General features: G+C 36.6%; 1 protein-coding gene across 6 annotated transcripts; it reads left to right on the forward strand.

Annotated features, from left to right (window-relative positions):
* The first annotated feature begins 8,539 nt into the window (after nucleotides 1-8,539).
* Nucleotides 8,540-18,819, forward strand: LOC147507847 (uncharacterized). Of its 6 annotated transcripts, XM_086600507.1 has the most exons (11): nucleotides 8,540-8,894; nucleotides 8,960-9,027; nucleotides 9,118-9,179; nucleotides 9,261-9,410; nucleotides 13,846-14,022; nucleotides 14,707-14,922; nucleotides 15,145-16,826; nucleotides 17,105-17,170; nucleotides 17,289-17,358; nucleotides 17,764-17,847; nucleotides 17,935-18,819. In XM_086600507.1, exons 1-10 carry the CDS (start codon nucleotides 8,689-8,691, stop codon nucleotides 17,842-17,844), a joined length of 2,778 nt encoding a protein of 925 aa, XP_086456633.1. In that variant the 5' UTR covers nucleotides 8,540-8,688; the 3' UTR covers nucleotides 17,845-17,847; nucleotides 17,935-18,819. The 6 variants fall into 6 exon arrangements, with proteins under 6 accessions (XP_086456633.1, XP_086456629.1, XP_086456630.1 ...); XM_086600503.1 differs by lacking the exon at nucleotides 17,764-17,847 and having other exon boundaries at nucleotides 8,542-8,894; XM_086600504.1 differs by lacking the exon at nucleotides 17,764-17,847 and having other exon boundaries at nucleotides 8,740-8,894; nucleotides 8,970-9,027; nucleotides 9,277-9,410.
* Nucleotides 18,820-20,759: the final 1,940 nt, after the last annotated feature.

Genomic DNA, 20,759 nt, shown 5'->3' on the forward strand with positions numbered 1-20,759 from the left:
TAGAGCGGGAAGTAGAAATTTTTATGCATGTACCATCTAACAACAGCGGTTTACAATTGGCCATGGTAAAATCGCAAAACGTAGAAGAGGAAATAGAGAGAGGAGTTACAGAATAGGAAGAGATAGAAGTGTTACCAAAAAAAATTTAGAATTTCGAAAAAGAGAGGGAGAATCTTAGTGTTTTTTTGGATTTTTGTGTGTCGTCAGACTCCCTTCAATTGTAAAAGCTTGGAAGCTCGAGATAAGAGCAAACTTTATTTGGACGGTTATGACTGAAGTGCGCTCTATTTGGAGGAGAGATCGATCTCTCCTCATCAGGACTATATATTTTTTAGTTAAAATATTTAATTTGGTAGTTATATAAGGGTAACAAATATAATAAAATGGTTATAAATCTCAATAACTAAATTGTCCACTTCCTAAAAACGTGGGTAGTTATAGATAGCACATTTGAATATTGTTTTTTCTCTTGTATAAATAATTTTCACTATATAAAAAATATAAGTAGTAGTAAATCTATCAAATAAGAGAGCATATCTTCTCCGCACAGGTGTAATCCCCATCCTCCTACACCTCACAAAATAATTATGACATCTGTTACTTAACTAACATCCAGAAATAAAGAAAGTAACGGAGTTAAAAAAATATATAAATTCAGATTATAGTCTATTCGTTCTCTCTTTAGATTATAGTATATGCTTTCCCTTCTAAACATTTTAGCAAGGGTTTCAAAAATAATTAAATAAAGATGGAACCATATTGATTTAAAGATTTTAATAAACCATTTCACTTGAAAATAAAAAATGTAATAAGCATTTAACTGTTTGATTTCTTTGGCTGTGAGACAAGTATGAGAAGATTTGGAGCCTTCATTTTCTTTCCAAAAAACCTCCAGTCAAAATTTCCTTGTTTTTGATTCATAATTCCAACTAAAATCAATAAATTTCTCTTGAAAGAGATAAGATCAAAAGAGACGAGAGAGACAGTGAGCAAAAAACACTAATGGAAACATCTAGTTTTTTTTTTTTTTTGGTGAGAGAGAAAACGCGGACATAAACTTGCCCTATTTTTTTATGATTTTTTTTAACTCTATTACTTTATTTGTTTATGGGCTATTTGTTAAGTGACACATGTCATGATTATTTTGTGAAGTGTAGGAGAATGGGGATTACACCCGGGTGGAGAAGATCTGCTCTCATAAAATAATATTCTTTAATCTTTTAAGTGTAAAATTTTATAAAATAGGCTCCCTAACCCAATTTTTTGACAAAATATCTAATGTTACAAGTTTATCGAATATATTTGGGTTGAATTTCATTTCAGGTAATCGTCAGGTTTTGACTAATCGATTTGAACAATTTCAACATAAAATTGATTTTTTTTTATCCGCTTGTAATCGGGTTTATAATTTCAAACCCTATTAGAATTTAAATGGTTTTGGTTTTGGTCATTTTTTAGTTAATCATTGACACCGCTACTCTCTAGTAAAGTATAAGCACTCAAAAAAATCCAAATTCCCAAATAATGTTTTGAATGATTAACATTGCTATGTGTTGGTTATTTTAATCGTTTTGGTATGTTTACAAACAAAAAAAAAAAAAAAAAAAAAAAAAAGAAAAATTTTGCTTTTTTAAGTCCAGAAACACTTTAGTTTGGAACGCGTTACTTTTTATTTTGTAACGTTGAGAGTTGACCAAACGTTGAGAGCTTAACGTTACACATCCTATAAAAACAAGGCTTACATGCAGACCAAACCACACCAGTTTTTGATCTTTTCTCTTTGAAGAAAAACTTTTGATAATGAGACTATTAGTTCTTGTTCTCTCTTCCAGTTTTGGTTTTTGGCGTGCGGTGATCATCAAGACATTTACAGAGGTTGTTGTATCCCGGAGGTTCCGCCTGTCATGCGCACGGGAGGAACAGACCCGCAATACCTTAAAGAGGACCTGTTTCCAATTCCAATTTCATTGTTAATCCTGTTTTTGCAGATTGTTTTCTAACAATTTTAAGGTGTTGTTTGTCTGTTTAACAATGGAACACGAGGAAGGAAGCCAGTTCAAAAACGACAACAACAATAATCGCCCTTTCAAGTTTGCCGGTCAAAACTTCAAACGGTGGAAAAAGCAAAGATGACATTTTATCTGACCTTGGTGAAGGTTGATAATGTTCTGATAGAGAAACGACCTATGGCGGAAGATCTGTTGGAACCTGCTCTTACTGTTGCTGTCAACAAATGGAATGCTGAGGATTTCAAGTGCAAGAACTATATCCTGAATGCACTTATTAAATTTAATTTGTCGAATTGCTTCGCTATCTTCCAACCGCTTCGATGTGTGGGATGCCCAAAGTCCAAATATGAACCGAGGAGGGCTTGTCATGTTGTAAGTCGTTACCTTAAATTCGGATGGAAGATGACAAGTAGGTTGTGACTCAAATTGTCATGACCTATAAATAATTGTTCATGAAATACTTTATGAGGGAATGAAGATTGACGAGCAATTTCAAGTTATCGTCATTGATAAGCTTCCTCCCTCATGGAAGGATTTTAGAAACATTCTTAGACATAAATCCAAGGAGTTTTCGATGGAAGTCTCATTATGAGACTCGGATTGAAGAAGAATCAAAAAAAGACCACAATGAGGAATAGCTATGTCATCCGCCAAGGCTAAAGTTAATATCATAAATCAAAGATGCTAATAAAACCAATTATAATCGGAAACCTAATAAAAGGCAATGAAGAACAAATAATAATAACAAGAAAGCTCCACATAAAAACCGAAACCGGGTTAATATGAACCAAAGGTTAATAGCCAGACATGTCGGAAGTTGTATGTTATACATGCAAAAAAATGGACATTATGCAAGAATCGCAAAAATGAAATGAGGCTAATGTCACCGAGGACACTTTTGTGGCAATGATTTGAAGTCAATTGCACAATGTCTATGAGGGATGGTGGGCTGATATCGGTGCTTCTAGGCATGTCCTGTTTTGATAGAAACTGGTTCAAGAGTTATACTACAACCGTGAACCGGGAAGTTCTATTAGGCGACAACCATACTATCAAGGTTGTAGGTTCCGTGATGTGGAGTTGGTGTTTCTTACGGGAAGAAACCGGTTTTGAAGGATGTTCTTCATACACCGATATTAGGAATAATTTAGTTTCGGTTTTATTTTGAATAACGGTTTTCAGCAGTGATAGGTAGTGATCAAGATGTGATCACTAAGTCCGGATTTTTTGTTGGCAAGGGATATGCATGTAATGGGATGTTTAAATTGAATGTTGTCGACATTAATAAAACAGACTTACATGATTGCTTATTATAATGTTTGGCATGGTAGATTATGTCATATTAATAGGAAGTATGTTAAGAACCCATTGGGTTTAATTCCTATCTTGAAGAATGATGATTTTGTACATCGTGAATCATGCACCAAGGCCAAAATCACTAAGAAACCTCACAGTCACTGAGAGAAGTACAAATCCGCTAGCATTAGTACATTATGATATTTGTGAACTTGAAGGTGTTCTAACTAGAGGTGGTAAAAGATATTTTATTACATTCATTGATGATTTCTCAAAATTTACCTATGTTTATTTGTTGAAGAATAAGAGTGATGCTTTAAATGCTTTTAAAGCTTATGTGATTGAGGTTCAAAATCAGCATGATAGAAACATAAAAGTAATTCGAAGTGATAGAGGTACTGAGTATGATTCTACTGATTTTAATCTTTTCTTACAATCACATGGTATAATTTTTAGACGACTGACTCCTTATTCACTGAAATGAATGGAGTAGCTGAACGTAAGAACATAACACTTAAGGAATTAACTGTTGCTATGTTGCTTAGTTCTGGAGCATCCTCAAGTTTATGGGGTGAAGATGTTTTAATTGTATGCTATATTTTGAATAGAATTGCTAGTTCTAAGACTAAAGTTACACCTTATGAGCTATGGAAAAATAGAAAGCCCAACTTGAGTTATTTCAGGACATGGGGTTGTTTGGCCCCAAAATCTCTAAGCTTGATAGTAAGGCCTATTAGTGTGTCTTTTTAGGCTATGCTATGAATAGTAAGGCCTATAGATTTCTGGATATGAAGAGTAATGTTATTATTGAATCATCCGATGCCGAGTTTTTAGAAGATAGTTTTCCTTATTTATCTAGAAATAGTGGGGGTGCATCTTCCTCTAAGACCCCTACCAAAGATGTTTCTGCTTATGATGTATCTAGATTGCATGATAGGGACACAGACATTGTAACTGAACCAAGAAGAAGTAAAAGAGCTAGGGTCGCTAAAGATCTAGGATCTGATTTTGCGACGTTTTCTTTGGAAGGAGATCCCTCCTTCATAGAAGAAGCTCTTGCCTCTTTTGACTCTGAGTTTTGGAGAGAAGCTATTCAAAGTGAGATAGATTCTCTCATGGAAAACAAGACTTGGGAGTAAGTGGATTTGCCTCCGGTTGTAAAACTATAGGAAGCAAATGGGTTTTAAAAGAAAGTTTAAAACCGATGGTTCAATAGAAAAGTTCAAGGCGGACTAGTTGTCAAAGGTTTTGACAAAAGGAGAACTTTGACTTCTTTGATACATATTCACAGATTATTAGGATAACTTCAATCGAGTATTATTATCTATTCTTTGCTGTTCATAATCTAGTTGTTCATCGATGGATGTTAAGACGTCACCTTTCTAAACGGGATTTAGAAGAGGAGATTTACATGGAACAACCAAGAGGTTATGTGGAACAAGGTAATAGTAAAAAGGTATGTAAGTTAGTGAAGTCACTTTATGGTTTAAAACAGGCAATCAAACAATGGCATGAAAAATTTGATAATTTTATGATTGCTAATGGTTTCTACATAAACGAAAGTGACAAATGCATATACTATAAGTACTATGATGGAATATGTGTTATAATATGCTTATATGTTGACGATCTACTTATTTTTTGGTATAATTTGCAAGCGGTAAAAGAGACCAAAGACTTGTTGTCTTCTAACTTTGATATGAAAGACTTAGGAGAAGGTAAGTAATTTTAGGGATTAAAATTACACCCATCATTAGATGGCATATGGTTAGATCACCACACTACGTTGAGAAAGTGTTAAAGAAGTATAACTACTTCGATTGTAAGCCTGTTTGCTCACCTTTTGATTCAAGTGTTAAATTGTTTATTAATAATGGTGAACCCGTGAATCGAAGGAATATGCTAGTATCATTGGTAGTTTAAGATATGCTACTGATTGTACAAGACCGACATTGCCTATATAGGTGTTTTGTGCATGTACACTAGTAACCCTAGTGTTGAACATTGGCAAGCAAAGCAATAGGCAGGTTAATGAGATACCTAAAGAGAACAATCAATTTGGGTATTCATTATCGAGATTTTTCGCTATTCTTGAGGGTACATTGATCTTTGATTGGAATACTCTTTCGTAAGACTCTAAGGCTACTAGTGGATATGTGTTCTCAGATTGGTGGAGGTGTCTGATCTTGGAAGTCCAAGAAACAGACCATTATAGCACAATCTACTATGGAGTCCGAGTTGATTGCTTTGGCTAGTGCAAGTGAGGAGGTTGGTTGGTTACGGGACCTACTCACTCACATACCGGTTTGGCATAGACACCAAGCTTAGGTCATAAGTCTAAATTTCAAGCCCGACCCTATCCTAAGCCCCTCTTTAACAGGTTTAGGGGGAGGTTGTGGGGCCTATATATTTTCTTCTTTTTATTGCATGGTTTTAAAACTCATTTATATTACAAAAAATTCAAAGATTTGCAAACTCAAAGTCCCACCACTTTGAAATTTGAATAACAACCAATCTAGTAATAATTCTTGATAAGTCCAACAATTTAAAATGCATATCCACAATCTAATAAACTGAAGTACATAGAGACTCATATTTATATTTCAAAATTACAGTTAAAATGCACAAGACACATTTTGGAATGAGTTTTCACTGACATAAATCCGTTATTTCTTGTACTCAAATCTCACCAAAATTACATTTAACATTGAAGAACACAAAGACAAATAAGAGTATGGAATGAGTTTTTACTGACGTCAACCTATTTTTCATTAGGCTAGTGCCCGGTGCTCATTATTGTTCTGGCTTAACTAGGTTAGATGGGGAGTTGTGAGGTGTAATGAGTTGTGAGATAGAAACAATTAGGTTTACAAGTTTTTATGATATAAGACAAGTTATTAGAAGTACCCATACCGGTAAGTGATAAATTACAAAAGGACGTTGTTATTTTAATTGAAAATATGTAACAAGGAGTTGGATAGTTTTAGTTGTATATTTTATAGTGAAATTATAACTAGGGCTTGGTTAGGGTCGGGCCTATGTTTCAGAACCTTAGCCTTGACCCTGCCTTATAAGGTATTAGGGCCGGGTCGGCCCTGCCCTAAACTCTGTGAGGGCTTTATAAGGCTTAGGGTCGGGTCGGTCAGGGTCGGGTTAGGGTCGTTAGGGCCAAATTCCCACCCCTAGTACCAGCTACCTTGATACATTGTGATAGCACTGCAGCTATCGGGAGAGTCCACAACAAGTTTTATAATGGTAAATCACGACAGATACGTCGTAAGCATAAATCATGCGGGATTACATATCCAAAGTGGGTGACTATTGATTTTGTGAGATCCGGTGATAATCTTGCGATCCATTTACTAAAGCTCGCCGGAGAAAAAGTGTGGACTCGCCGTAAGTATGGGATGAAGCCTATTGTAAGATAAATGTATATGATGGTAACCCAACCTAGGGATTTGGAGAGATCCCAAGAACTAGGTTCAAAGGGAAGAACAAGTCATAGAATGTTTGAGTATAAGACATACAATGATACTTATCTGTCCCGAATTTTAGATAAGTAAATTGTATGTGATCTTGAAGCGATTAAAGGTTGTAGTTTTATGGGAAAACTCTTAATGAAGTTTTATGGTCCTTATGGACGGAGTGCCTAAGCTACAGGAGCACTCTTGATAGAACTCACCTAGTGAATGTGAAAGTATAGGTCGCTTTCTATGAGAATGAAGGCTGATTCTTTAGATCATTCACTTAATCCGTGATGGAAGCACAGGGGCCTTTAATGTGCGAAGTTTGGAAAGAGAACAATGAGTATGTTATGCGTGATGATAACTCATTGTATACACAAGACCTAAGTTCAAGACTTCGTCACTTATGGATCTTATACTTTGAGTAGTCTTCACTACGTAAAGGTTTAAGTCTTGAACACCTTTATCTATGCTTGATATATTGGAACTAATAGTGACTGCCATATTTATTTATTTTGATTTATGTTATTAAAATAAGTGGGGGATTGTTGGTTATTTTAATCGTTTTGGTATGTTTACAAACAAAAAAAAAAAAAAAAAAAAAAAAAAGAAAAAAGAAAGAAAAGAAAACGTTTTTGCTTTGGCTGTAAGTCCGTAACCGACACTTTAGTTTGGAACGTTACTTTTATTTTGTAACGTTGAGAGTTGACCAAACGTTGAGTTTAACGTTACGCTCTCTCAATCCTATAAAAACAAGGGATTCCAGACCAAACCACACCAGTTTTCCGTTATCTTTCCTCTCTTGAAGAAAAAAAACTTCTCTCCCCGATAATGGCAAAGTAGACTATTAGTTCTTGTTATCTCTTCCAGTTTTGGTTTTTGTCGCATGATCATCAAGACATTTACTGACTTTGTATCTTGGAGGTTCAGCGTCTGTTTGCACCAGGAGGAACAGACCCGCAATACCTTAAAGAGAGCGACCTAGTCCGCGCCTCAGCTTCCAATTTCATTGTTAATCCTGTTTTTGCAGATTGTTTTCTAACACTATGTGTGGCATCCGGTTGAAGGTACAATTTTAGGACTCTCAAAATTTTATTTTAAATCCAACATTTTCGTACTTTCCAATCTACATTTGTTTTTATTAGTTTGAATGGTGGGTGGAACATGTATGTCATGCATTTTGAATGTGAAGTTTATTTGAATGGTAGTGAGGATTAACATGGTGATAGTTTTTTAAAACTTACCGTACAAGTACAAAGATATAATTCATTCTACTTGAAAAAACAAAACATTATATATGTTTACTCTAGTTTCAGGGTGATCTTGGACACACCCATAAAAACACTTTCATACTCCATAACTAACTAAAGTTTTTGTCATAACCCAACAACTGCCTTAATAATATCTCTCCAAATTAATTTGTGGGATTGTTCATTATCGCCAATGTGTCATTCAACTCATTGTTTTTGTTTATTTGAAATATCAAAGTTATAATGATCTAGTCTCTCAAAATAAAACAATTAATATAGTTAAAATATATTTGTTTAGATTTGTTGCATTCTTAAAAGTTTTCAAAAATTAGAGTATGATAATTAATATTATGTGATGAAAGGTAATAGCCAACTACTGACGGTTAGGGTGGGCAAATCTTTCAAAAAGTATGCCATACAAAAAGTTGGAATATGTTTTTATTTAATTTTGATACATATATGTGTATGGGAAAAAAAGAAATGAAAAAAGAAAACACACCCAATCGTTGATCATCTGTTAAGTACGGTACCCCAATTTTTCACCAAATTACTAAAACGGCAAACCACGTTTCCTTTACCCGCCACAAAACACTGTTCAGCGCGAAATAAGCTCCACTCTCACACTCTCGATTATAGGGTTTGTAATTTCTACTAAAACCCAACAAGAAAATGTCAGAATTCAATACCCAAGTCGAAGAAATCCAATCCTTAATAACATCAATATCAAAAACAGACAAATCTTTCGGTTACTCAAACCTTCTCCACCTTCAAGAACAATCTACTCAACACCCACCTGTAATTCATTCCTTACTGAAATGTCTTTACCCTATTTTATCATCTACAATCTCTGATATTTCTGACGATGACGAAGAAATGTAAGTGCTCACTTTATATTATCAATTAACTGTTGTTTCTTAGTTTGAAACTTTGAATGTTTCAGTGCTGCTCAGGCTTTGAAGTGTTTGGGATTCATGATTTACCATCCGTCTCTTGTTTCATCTGTTCCAGGTTTTTTTGTGCATGTTTACTAAGATTTACTATTTGTTAGCTTTATGTTCCCTAGCCCATAAGTTGCTCTTACTCCGATTTTTCTTTTAGAGGAAGTTGCTCAATTGGTTGTGGAATGCTTGGTGAAACTAATTACAACCACCAAAATGAAGGCAAGTTCTATTTGTGTGATGGAGTATACTGATTGTTTGATAGAGTTAAGTAATTATTTGGGTTTCTACTTCTAACCACAGGCGGTCTGTAACTTAGGAGTTTGGTGTATCTCCATTCAGCAATTTAGTCCATCATTTCTTGCCAACAATTTTCATCCTTTATTGAGGGCCGTCATTCATGCTCTTGACAACCCTATTGGTTCTTTGTCAACAACTTTTGAGGCCACTCAGGTATGTTTACATCGTTGAATGGTTATCACATTATGGTTCACTTATGGACAGTGGTTTGGACTACTCTATTGCTAAAATGGGAAGGAATGTTATATACAGATAGTCTCATTCGGGTGTAATGTTGGTTCATGGGCATAATCTGCTACTGAAATCAACATAAAGGTTAAATTTACCTATCTCCTAACAAAGCATGTGTAGGAGAAAATGTAGTTTTTTCTCCCACAATTTTTATGGTAAAATCATATAATCCTACAGAAAGAAGCTGAGAAGTATAATCTTACATGGAGGCTGAAGATTTAAGTTGTTTTATGTTGTTTTGGGCCTGAAAAAGCCCAAGGGGTGCACGCCCTCCCCTGTGAAAAGAATATAGTTTTTTGCAACTATCTGTCAGCTTGCAAACTTACTGGAAGTTGGGCGGGGGTTCGCGCCCAGACATGCCTAGCCAGGGCGCTGGCACGCTTTGGGCTCCACACACATGCGTCCTTTTTTTTCCATAGCAAATCGAGACTGAGATTTCACACTGAAATCTTGGACTAGTATAAAACATAAGTTAGGATTTCGACCTAACTAACTTTTTCTTTGGGAGAGAGTTCACTAAACCTTTCTTTGTGAGAGATCTTTTTCTAAGTGAGAGAGATTGTGAGAGAACTAAACCAATTCAAGAAGAAAAGAGAGTGAACATTCTTTGTAAGTGTGAGTGATACATTCTAAGTGAGTGTAGAGTGCTCCTCTTTGTAATCTTGTATCTAGTACATCTAATCTATCAAAGGCTCGCCGGTAGACGTAGGCACATTGCCTAATCACGTAAAACTTGATCTTGTGTGAGTATGTTTTTATTTTCTCTATTTAGTTTATATGTCTTGTGTTGATATTGTGTTGATCTTGGGTTGTTGCTTGGAGAGTTGTTGAATACTTTGTTGGTAGTTGTAGTTGTTGTTGATAGCTTTCACATTAGTCGCAACAATTGGTATCAGAGCGAGATATACGACTTAGGATTTTGAGTTTTGGTGAAGAACCATAGTGTTCAAAATTTGTGTAGGCAAGGTGTTTGATAAAATTTCCAACTGAAATTTCTTGTGGGTTGCTTTGTGTGACTTGTGGAAATGGCTCCTAAGATGTCAAATGTAAGGTTTGAAGAAGAGAAGTTTGATAAACAAGCACAAGAAAAGATGGCGAGGGTGATGTCGAATGAGATGACTTCCACAAGCAAGTGGAAGGGTAGTTTTAAGAAGCTTTTAAAACATGTACGGTGCTACAATTGCAAGGAAAAAGGGCATTATCTATGTGATTGCCCTAGCCTGAAAAAGAGTAACAAGATGAGTGGTAAATTTGAGAATGATGATGTTAGTGAAGCAAGTCTTGCTTCCGGCTTCGATGGGGATGATGTAAGTCTTTCCGTGTCTACACATGAGGCCCACATGACTGATAAGTGGATTCTTGATTCCGGGTGTTCCTATTACATGTGTCCAAATAGAAAGTGGTTTGTTACCCATGAGAACTTGAGTGGAGGTTTCGTTTTGATGGATAATGATGTTGCTTGCAAGACAGTAGGGATTGAAACTATATAGGTCAAGATGCATGATGGTGTGGTGAAAACTTTAACCGATGTGAGACATGTTCCCGAAGTTAAAGAAGAACCTCATTTCTCTTGGTACCTTGGATTCCAAAGACCACAAGTTTGTGGGAAATGGTAGAGTCCTAAAGATCCTTAGTGGCTCTTTAGTCATTATGAAGGGTTAAAGATATGGAAACTTGTATACTTTGTTGGGTAATACAGTGATATACGATGTAGCAGTGGGTACATGTGGTGATGATTCCGAGTGCACTAAGATATGACATATCGCTCAGGCATATGAGTCAAAAGCGGATTGGTTATGCGAGGTCAAGCCGGTGGCTACTCTTGAAAAGACTTGGAGAAACTAAGTATGGAATTATGTGAGCATTGTGTCTATGGCAAATAGTGCAAAGTAAAGTTCGGTATAAGCGAGTGCACAATGCGAGATGCATCCTGGATTATGTGCATTCGGATGTGTGGGGACCTTCTAGAGTGGCTTCTAAGAGACGTAACCGGTATTATGTCTCTTTCATCGATGATTATACATGCTATGTGTGGGTATATATCTTGAAGTCCAAGGATGAAGTTTTTGAGACATTTAAAAGGTGGAAAGCAATGGTTGAGAATCACACAGGAAGAAAGGTGAAGACTTTGAAGTCTGATAATGGTACTGAGTATACATATGGTTCTTTCAAGGAGTTATGTTTTGATGGGATATTGCTAGTAAAAGGGGCAGTTATAGCGAGAATGGGTTAGCAAAAAGAATGAATCGTACGTTGCTTGAAAAAGCTAAATGTTTGCTTTCCAATGCCAATCTTGGCAAAGAGTTAAAGGCGAATCAAAATGGCCATGGCGTGTTACTTGTATAATAGATCTATATATTTGATAGGCGTAAGACACCTTATGATTATGATACTTTGCGCGTGTTTGGATCTAGTACTTACTACCATATGAATGATAGTAAGCTTGATTTTAAAGCTAAGAAAGCTATATTCTTGGGCTATGCAAAGGGAGGAAAGGAATACGGATTGTGGTGTCTTGAGAACCACAAGTTCTATCGTGGTGAGGTTACTTTTGATGAGACCCGGTGCTACATTTTAGCGGGCGGAGAAATTTGAAATAGTAGTGATTATAGAATCTCAGTGATTGAGAGATAGGCGTCGAAGATGCTATAGAGAGTGAGGTTCTTAATGAAAGAACTATTCAACAAGAAGTAGAGCTACAACAATCTGAGCAGCAAGCTTTGGCTAGATCAAAGCCAAAGAGAAGTGTGAAACAAGTTATAAAGTGTAGGCATGATAAGCCAGTGAAGTATTATGGTTGATCGGATTCGGTTTCCTACGCACTGAATATCGAGGGTGATGAACCAAACGACTTCGAAGAAGTTGTTAGAGATGGTCATTGCAAAGATAAAGATTGGTCGGTGGATATGCATGAAATGGTGGAGGCTCGTGACAAGTTTTGTACTTGGGAATTTGTTTCATTGCCTAAGGGCAAGACGGCTTTGGGTTGTAGAAAGTTCACTATGGAGTTGAGTTCCAACATTGGTTGGAGGTACAACACAAATGGTGGAGGCTCATGCATTGTTGATTGATGTCTTTCGTAGGCATGGCCCTTCGTGGGGCGTGATTGCTTTTTGTGAGCATGACTCTCTGTGAAGATAGTTCTTTGTGGGTGGCTCTTCATGGGCGGCTCTTCGTGGGCAAGACTCTTTGTGGGTATGGCTCTTTGTGGGCAAGGTCCTTTGGGACAATTGACATTGAGTTCAGCGATTTGTGGTTTGGCGACTTGTGATTCTTAGTGGATCTTGTGTTCGCCCGAACTAAATATTTTTATGTGTTAAAACCTCATTGGGGAGGTGGAGAATGTTGTTTTTTAGGTGATAATTTATGTATTATTATACTATATATTTGTGTAAACTCTCCCTTGTGAAAAGAAGATAGCTTTTTTACTATTTGTCTATAATTATCTAAATTGTATAAAAAAATTATTAAATTGCAATAGGGGATAAAAACTATGCACTTTTGTAATTGATTTAAGTTATGGTTACATAACATAAATCCGCCAGTGGCATAGTTAAGTATTTGGGCTTCCACACACATGCGTCCATTTTTTTTCCATAGCAAAAAAACCGAGACTAGTGAAGATTTCATTTGGCCCTCAAAAATCTTGGACTAGTATAAAACGTAAGTTAGGGTTTCGACCTAACTAACTTTTTCTTTGGGAGAGAGTTCACTAAACCTTTCTTTGTGAGAGAGATTGTGAGAGAACTAAACCAATTCAAGAAGAAAAGAGAGTGAACATTCTTTGTGAATATGAATGATACATTCTAAGTGAGTGTAGAGTGCTCCTCTTTGTAATCTTGTATCTAGTACATCTAATCTATCAAAAGCTCGCCGGTGGACGTAGGCACATTGTCTAACCACGTAAAATTTGGTTTTGTGTGAGTATGCTTTTATCTTCTCTATTTAGTTTATATGCCTTGTGTTGATATTGTGTTGATCTTGGGTTGTTGCTTGGAGAGTTGTTGAATACTTTGTTGGTTGTTGTTGTTGATAGCTTTTGCATTAGTCGCAACATTTTCTTCTTCTTCTTCTTCTTTTCTCTTCTCTCTCCAACTTTCTTACGTTTGTTAACAGGTTAAGAAACAACAGTTCAAACATCACAAATGTGTGTGATACATGACCAAGCAAACATGCGTTGAGCTATATCCACATCTGCACTAAACCTGATACCTGTGATTCTTAAAATCGTTTTGTGAAAATTAATTGAATTACCCAGATAAGTCTCATGTCAAGTGACCAACAGAAATCTTGTTTACAGGTGTTCAACACGGGACAATCCTATACTTGCAGCTAAGTTTTTTATATTTAAATGCAGGCTGTTCTAAAGTTGGTCACTCAACTAAGTGAGAGGATGAGAGATACGTCAAATATATGGGCTCCTGTCATATACCGAAGACTTCTTAGTACTGATAAGAGGGAAAGGGACATGGCAGATAGATGTCTGTTGAAGATAAGGCATGTTATATATCCTCCTCCTTTGGTTCTTTCTAAGGTATTCATAACTAATGAGATCCATTTCTGTTGACAGAAAACGCTTTTTATGTATGTTTATGGTATCAATACAATATGGATACCTGTTCTTTTTCTTTTAGTTATAACTTTTGTTCATTTTAACCCCTAAGCCATAACCCACCCCCTTTCGCAGTTGAAGGTTGAAGCCATTGTCTGATTAGTCTGAGCGAAACTGTTCGACAGATCTTAATGCTATTGGCAATTTTCATTGCCTTCTAGTTTTTCGTTAACTGATTATTACTTTTTTAGCAGTTTATAAGCTCTTCTGGGCAGAAATTGGTAGTCTGGAATTGCCAACAAGTGGCTGTAGGGCTCTTGAATTGTTGATGCACAACTGCAGTGGTATTTGTATTGGTCAATCTCAATTTTCTGATACGCACCCGCTACACCAGAGACCAGTTCGATCTTAACTTGCGTAGTTTAAGGGATCCGAGTAGAACTTAAGGAAGTGAATCCACAAAACTGATAGCACACCGAAACCATTGATATGTGATAGTTTTGGAGGTTATCACAAATATCAGTAATGAAACCGTTGTTGTGTGATAGCTCTGTGTTGATACTCCTTGTGTCTAGTAATTAACTGTTGCTGCTTCATTTGCATTTCTGTTGTTTCTGGCTTCCACTATATCTTACGTTTTTTCTGATCACACTATTGCATTAACAGGCTGTTGTTTCTGATATGAAGAAAACGTTGCTTTCTGAGATGAAGGAAGTTTTACAAGACCATGAGAGAAAGGTTCATACCATTCAAGCTTGGGGATGGTATATCCGCTTACTTGGATCCTATGCCTTGAAGAACAGGCAGTTGGTTAATGAAATGCTGAAGATCCCTGAGCAGACATTTTCTGATTCTGACCCGCAAGTCCAGATTGCTTCTCAGGTATTCCATTTTAATCCTCTTCTGCTTTATTTAGTCCTGAGGTTGGGTTTTCGTCTTACCCCTGACCCAAACATACAGACAATCACAGTGAAGAAAACCACATCCATCTAAAATCCCAACGTGAGAGTGTTCCAGTTCTTTCTAGAACTGATGAAGGATTACTAGGCCTACTACATGATCCGTGCTATTTAACCTCTAACTTCAGTTGCCCGTCATTTGCAGGTTGCTTGGGAAGGTCTGATTGATGCACTTATTCACCCTTCACTAGAACCTCCTGAGATGAATATGGCTTTAGGGCATCCTGATCAAGAAAGGGGGCCCATGATGCTGAATAAATGTAATTCTGATAAGACAGCAGATGGCCTTCCAAAAAGTTTGAGGCTCATAATGACACCCTTGTTAGGAATTTTGTCAAGTAAATGTGACATATCTGTTCGCTCATCCTGCCTGAAAACGTGGTGCTATCTGCTACATAAGCTTGATCTTTCAGTTAACTGTCCCTCGGTTAGAAAGTCTGTCTTAGAGCCTATCCTTGAAGTTGTATTTCAAGTGGGGACTGATGATAAGAGTATGTGGTTATGGAACTATTGCCTAGATCTTCTTGATGACCTCGTTTCAGCATGCAACAGAGGAAGAGACTATAACTCAAGCCAGCAAGTGAGCCGTAACTCATCTACTAAGACCTCTTCACTACGACCTAACAATAGTTCTAAGTCCACTTTCAATGATTATCCCATTAAGTGGTTGCCATGGGATCTTAGTAAACTAGATATCCATCTGAAAGTAATTCGAATCCTTATCAGTCAAGGGTCAGTGACCGCTTTAACCCCTGAATATAGAATTTTGGCCTGTGATGGTGCCTTGAGAGCCTTCAGATCTGTTTTAAAGGGAATACAAATGGAGTTGAAGAAGTCTTCTATTAGTTACAGCGAGGTTATGTTATGTTTAAATGCAATTTTAAGTTTGACAAAGATGGTCTGCGATGATGCAACTCTAAGAGAGTTCAATGAGTTGATACATACTTCCTTCCAGTTTATTGAAGCAATCAGGGAGGAGTTAGAACCTTCCCTACTGGCATCCCCACTTTACAAGGTTCCGTTAGACATCAAGTACATAAATGACATGGAATCTGTGATCGGCACCGAAGATCCAGAAGTGCCAGAGATCAGCTGTATTAAGTATATGGATATGGCTTCACCAACTGTTTGCCTTACCATTCTTCAATTCTCTATGGTTGCTCAGTCAGTTCAAAACGCATCAAGAATGGATATTATTCTTCAAGTTATGAAGAAGCATCTAAAGCTGATATTATCCTCATGCAATCCTTTGGAAGATCTTAATGCCATCATATGCATATTATATAAACACTGGGACCTTGCCTGGTTGAAGATATGGGTAATTATTGCAAACGATCTCAAAGAGCACATTGACGGTGTCAAAGATATGCCATTCCTGAAGACTGAGATGGATGGTGACGGTTGTCTGGCAGTATGTTGGTTCTTGTCTTACCCATTTATGGTATGCCTTCACCCACAGAATCTATTATCCTCAGACTTGTCTCTTCTCTGCCCACAAGTGAACCTAAAAAATATTGTTGAAGTCTGGAAGTCACTTTATGGTTCTGTGAAATGTTACGCACAACGCGAGTGGTCCACCATGACTACTTTCCATGAGGACCTTTGTGGTATTCTTAACAAAGTGCTTAACAAGAATCCTGATGGTGACACTGACCTTTTGAAGGACAAGAATCAAAACCTGGTTCTCCAACATCTGTGTGGTGAAGTTGCAATATGTTTGTTGACTCAGTTATCAGATTTTGATAATGAAGCTTTGAGTGCAAAAGTAAGTGATGCTGATTTCTTCCTGTCGAACAGCATCAGGAATAGTTTGGAGTTCATTGCCAGGTCAGTATCAAGATTATATGAGTGTAAAAGTATTAAGTTGTTAAGATTATATCAGGAATATTAAGTTGTTGTTGCTGTGCAAGTTTTGTAACTGAATATGTTTGGTCTTTCTTCATTATCGCCAAAAAAAAGGAGTTGACTGATAATTGAATAATGATATGGCATAATTTTTGTTACATGTGTCATTCTAAAACAATTCAAATGAGAGCTTGTATTTTCGCTATTCCTAGTCATTTGACTTGACTTTTCATGCCATTTTTGTATATGTGTATGCGTAGGTATCTGAGGCTGTCACTTGGAGTTACGGTACGTGATGCAGAAACTGATCTCTCAGTAACTATAAGGTAAGTGACCAGGACTATTTTTTTTCCACCACGAAATTTGTTTTACTGCACATGATCTTCGTAGGGGTTTTATTGACTCTGAGATTTTTTTTTGGTCGACTATCTGTGAGAATTGCAGGGTCTTATCTGCAATGACAGGGTTTATAGCTCATCTCCGCATGAAACATCATATTCTTTCATTGATGGAGGTTAGTATTTCTCATTAAGTACTGCAGCAGAAAGAAGCATTCTCAAATTTGGGAAATTAATAAGTCAAGAGGGAAATCTGCCACTCCTTTTTGTACACACAAACACACACACACACACATCAATTCATGTTTTTTTCCTTTCCCACAATTACTGAACAGTTATACACTAAACTCAGTGTGGTTAGATCTTATAGTAAAGTTTGAAACAATAAACTTAACTCAAATTATTAGAAAATGATAAACCAGAAATGTTTTAAACTTGGCTCTTGAGAAGGGATTGAGAAGGGATGATATTATCGAGTTATGGGCAAAATGGAAACTTGGTCATCACAGTATGTGTGTCTGTAGAATTGAGGCAAATTGTTTCTGGTCTGATTCATTACTAGTTAGTGTTTTCTATTCCAGCGTTGGGGCATTTTCTTGGTCGAATCTTCTGACCTGCCTTTATGGTTTGCATGTATCTGTTCTTCATCCCTATACAACTAGACTGTAAGACACTGATTTGAACATTTATTCTGAAGTTCCAATCAGCCACTCGAGATTGTAAACAGTAAAATAATTTTCTTTTTCTTGCAGATATGTTCTGATCCACTGGTTCAGTGGTTATCCATATATGCACCCATGCATGTAGAAATGCAGGAAGGAAGCATCGTCTGTCAACTAGAACTTTTGTGGAGTGAGATGATCAATAGCTTGGAAAGGAGTCAGCCATCCATCACCTTTGATTCTTCCTTCCTTAAAGTCCTAGCACCAGTCCTAAAGGCAACTCTCGATCACGCAAATTCTGCCATTTCAAAATCTACAATTATTTTTTGGAACCATACATATGGAAATCGAGTCAAATTAGATTATCCTCAAAGTTTGCTTCCAGTTCTAGACAAGCTGTCAAGGAAGGGAAAAATCAGCATCCAGAAAAGAAGCCCGTCATATTTGGTCAATGGTCATTCTACAGAGGTAATGGGTGCCCCATTAGGATACAGGGTGGCTGCAACACAGAACAAAATCTCAAAAAGAATAGAATTCACAGAAAATAAAAGTACTGATTGTGAAGGCACCGATAAAGTGGTGCATGGCTCGAAAAGGAAGAAGTTAGAACTAACTGAGCATCAGAAGGAAGTGAGAAGAGCACAGCAAGGAAGAGGCAGAGACTGCTGTGGGCATGGTCCTGGTATCCGTACTTACACAAGTGTAGATTTTTCTCAAGCAAATGAGGACTCACAGGAGAGCCAGGAGCTCCGAAATCCAGAAGCCATATTAGAGATGTTGAGAAAAGCACTCTAACTAGGTTGCACTCACTTTTCGCCTATCTGTGTTCCTCTTGTAGCACTGCACAAGTAGCTATGACTCCTATGGGCATATATATATATATATATATATATATATATATATATATATATAGTATGGGGTAGGTTTTGTTTACAACACTTTTTATACAACATTTTATACAATACCCTTTGAAAATATGAATTAAGCCTTGATTCCTTGTAGATATGATCCCCACACCATGGAGATCATCTCCACAAAAATTCAGCTCATTTGAAAACTCCTAACCATGAGAAAATTTGCTCTCAACCTATGAATTTTTATCAACGGTCTAGAAATATCGATTTTGTAACTTTTTTTTGGCAAACTTAGAAATGTTCCAAGGACCCAATTTTTTGTGGACATTATATCCATGGTGAGAACATCTTATCTATAAAAAATTAGCCCTTAAAACATCTTGAAGGGTCCGGTGGGGGGTATTGTATAAAACGTTGTATAAAAAGTGTTGTAAACGAAACCTACCCCTATATATATATATACAGTTTTGCTCTTATACGGACTGGTAAATTACGGACTATGCGGACTCAAACTAAAAACAAAAGAATATCACGTGTGTTTATTATTTACGTTTCTCTCACACAAAATAACTCGGGGCCTTAAAAACAGTTTTCTTAACTTTTTCATTTTATATCATTCTCTCTCCTGCGTCATGTTCTCTTCCTCTTCTTAATAGTATAAACTATAGAGAATTTTCCTCTACTGCATTCTCGCCATTCACCTAGTCTTTTTGCTGATGTCTTCAATTGTACATCATTAATTAAATATCTTCATTGCTTCGATGATTTGTTGATCGGACACATGCACAATCGAAATTGATGATGAATAGTGAAAATTAATGGTCAATCGACCAATTAAGGTAGTTGAGCTTAGGGGTTCCAAGTTATACTAAGTTGAATTTGTTTGAAACAAGTAGATTGTTTGAGAGTTGAAACCCCATCCTCAGGAGTTTGGTCGACAATGTAGCCAAAACCATGATTGAGATATTGTTTTAAATCTGTAAATGGCCTGTGAAGAAGAAAGCAGCCACTACTTTGATTTTGACCGACCTCTCGATGAAATTTGGAATCAATTTTGTTTTGCTTTCCCTTCAAAGCCTACTTCTCCAATTGGTCTTTTGGATGGCCACTATTTATTCCATTGGTTCACTGATCGAGGAAGAATTTCTTTTAATGTATTCTCCACACATTCTTGATGGAGATAATGTATACTATTCGGGGGAATTCAGGACACAATTTTACGCTTCCAAAGTGCGTGGATTATTCCTTGTTATCTGAGTGTGAATTCATTCATCTCATAAAGAATACTCACTCTCTAAAACCATTCGCGTCATCCAATCCAGATCAAGTCAGATGTATGAACAAGTCAATTAAAGCAAGTCAAGTGAGTCTCCTCTCTGTAGAACAACCATGCTTACAGCCTAGTGTGACTATATGCTTCTAAGTTTTGTTGTTATTAAATTAGAGGAGAAGAGAGAGAATATAGGAAGTCACGTTTTTTTTTTGTCCTGATTTTAATTTGTGCGGACTGGTCCTGACTAGAGCATTTTTGTATATATATATATAGCTGCTGAAATGGGGTGTACTAATTGGGGAATTTTGATTTAACCCCCCAACGTTTGGTAGCATTTTGACTAAACCCCCTATTTTTAAAATTGTTTGAGTTGGCCCCTCCACTCAGTCAATTTTGTGTGTAACAGACGTTGGTATTTTAGTTATTAACCATTTTACCCTTATAAAATAGACGTTGCATTGCACCCCACATTAACACATTAAACCTAGCTTTGCGAAAACCCCCAAACTTATCTTAAGATCATACCACTGAACATATATCCAATATCTTAAGATCATACCACTGAACATAATCCAAGCTTTCTATAATTGTTGAAAGAGTATATTCTACCAATGAAATACAAAAGTTAAATATAACAAAAAATTTGCCAAAATAAGCAAAGACAATTGCTATGAATATCCAAAAAGTACTGATGTATGACAATATTGATATGAACAACCTGGACAAGTCTCTGATTTTCTCAGTTCTTTCACTTCCTTTGATATCTAGCGAAACTATCCGACATAAAC

Source organism: Coptis chinensis, chromosome 3, assembly GCF_015680905.1.
Source record: "Coptis chinensis isolate HL-2020 chromosome 3, ASM1568090v1, whole genome shotgun sequence".
Lineage (NCBI taxonomy): Eukaryota > Viridiplantae > Streptophyta > Magnoliopsida > Ranunculales > Ranunculaceae > Coptis > Coptis chinensis.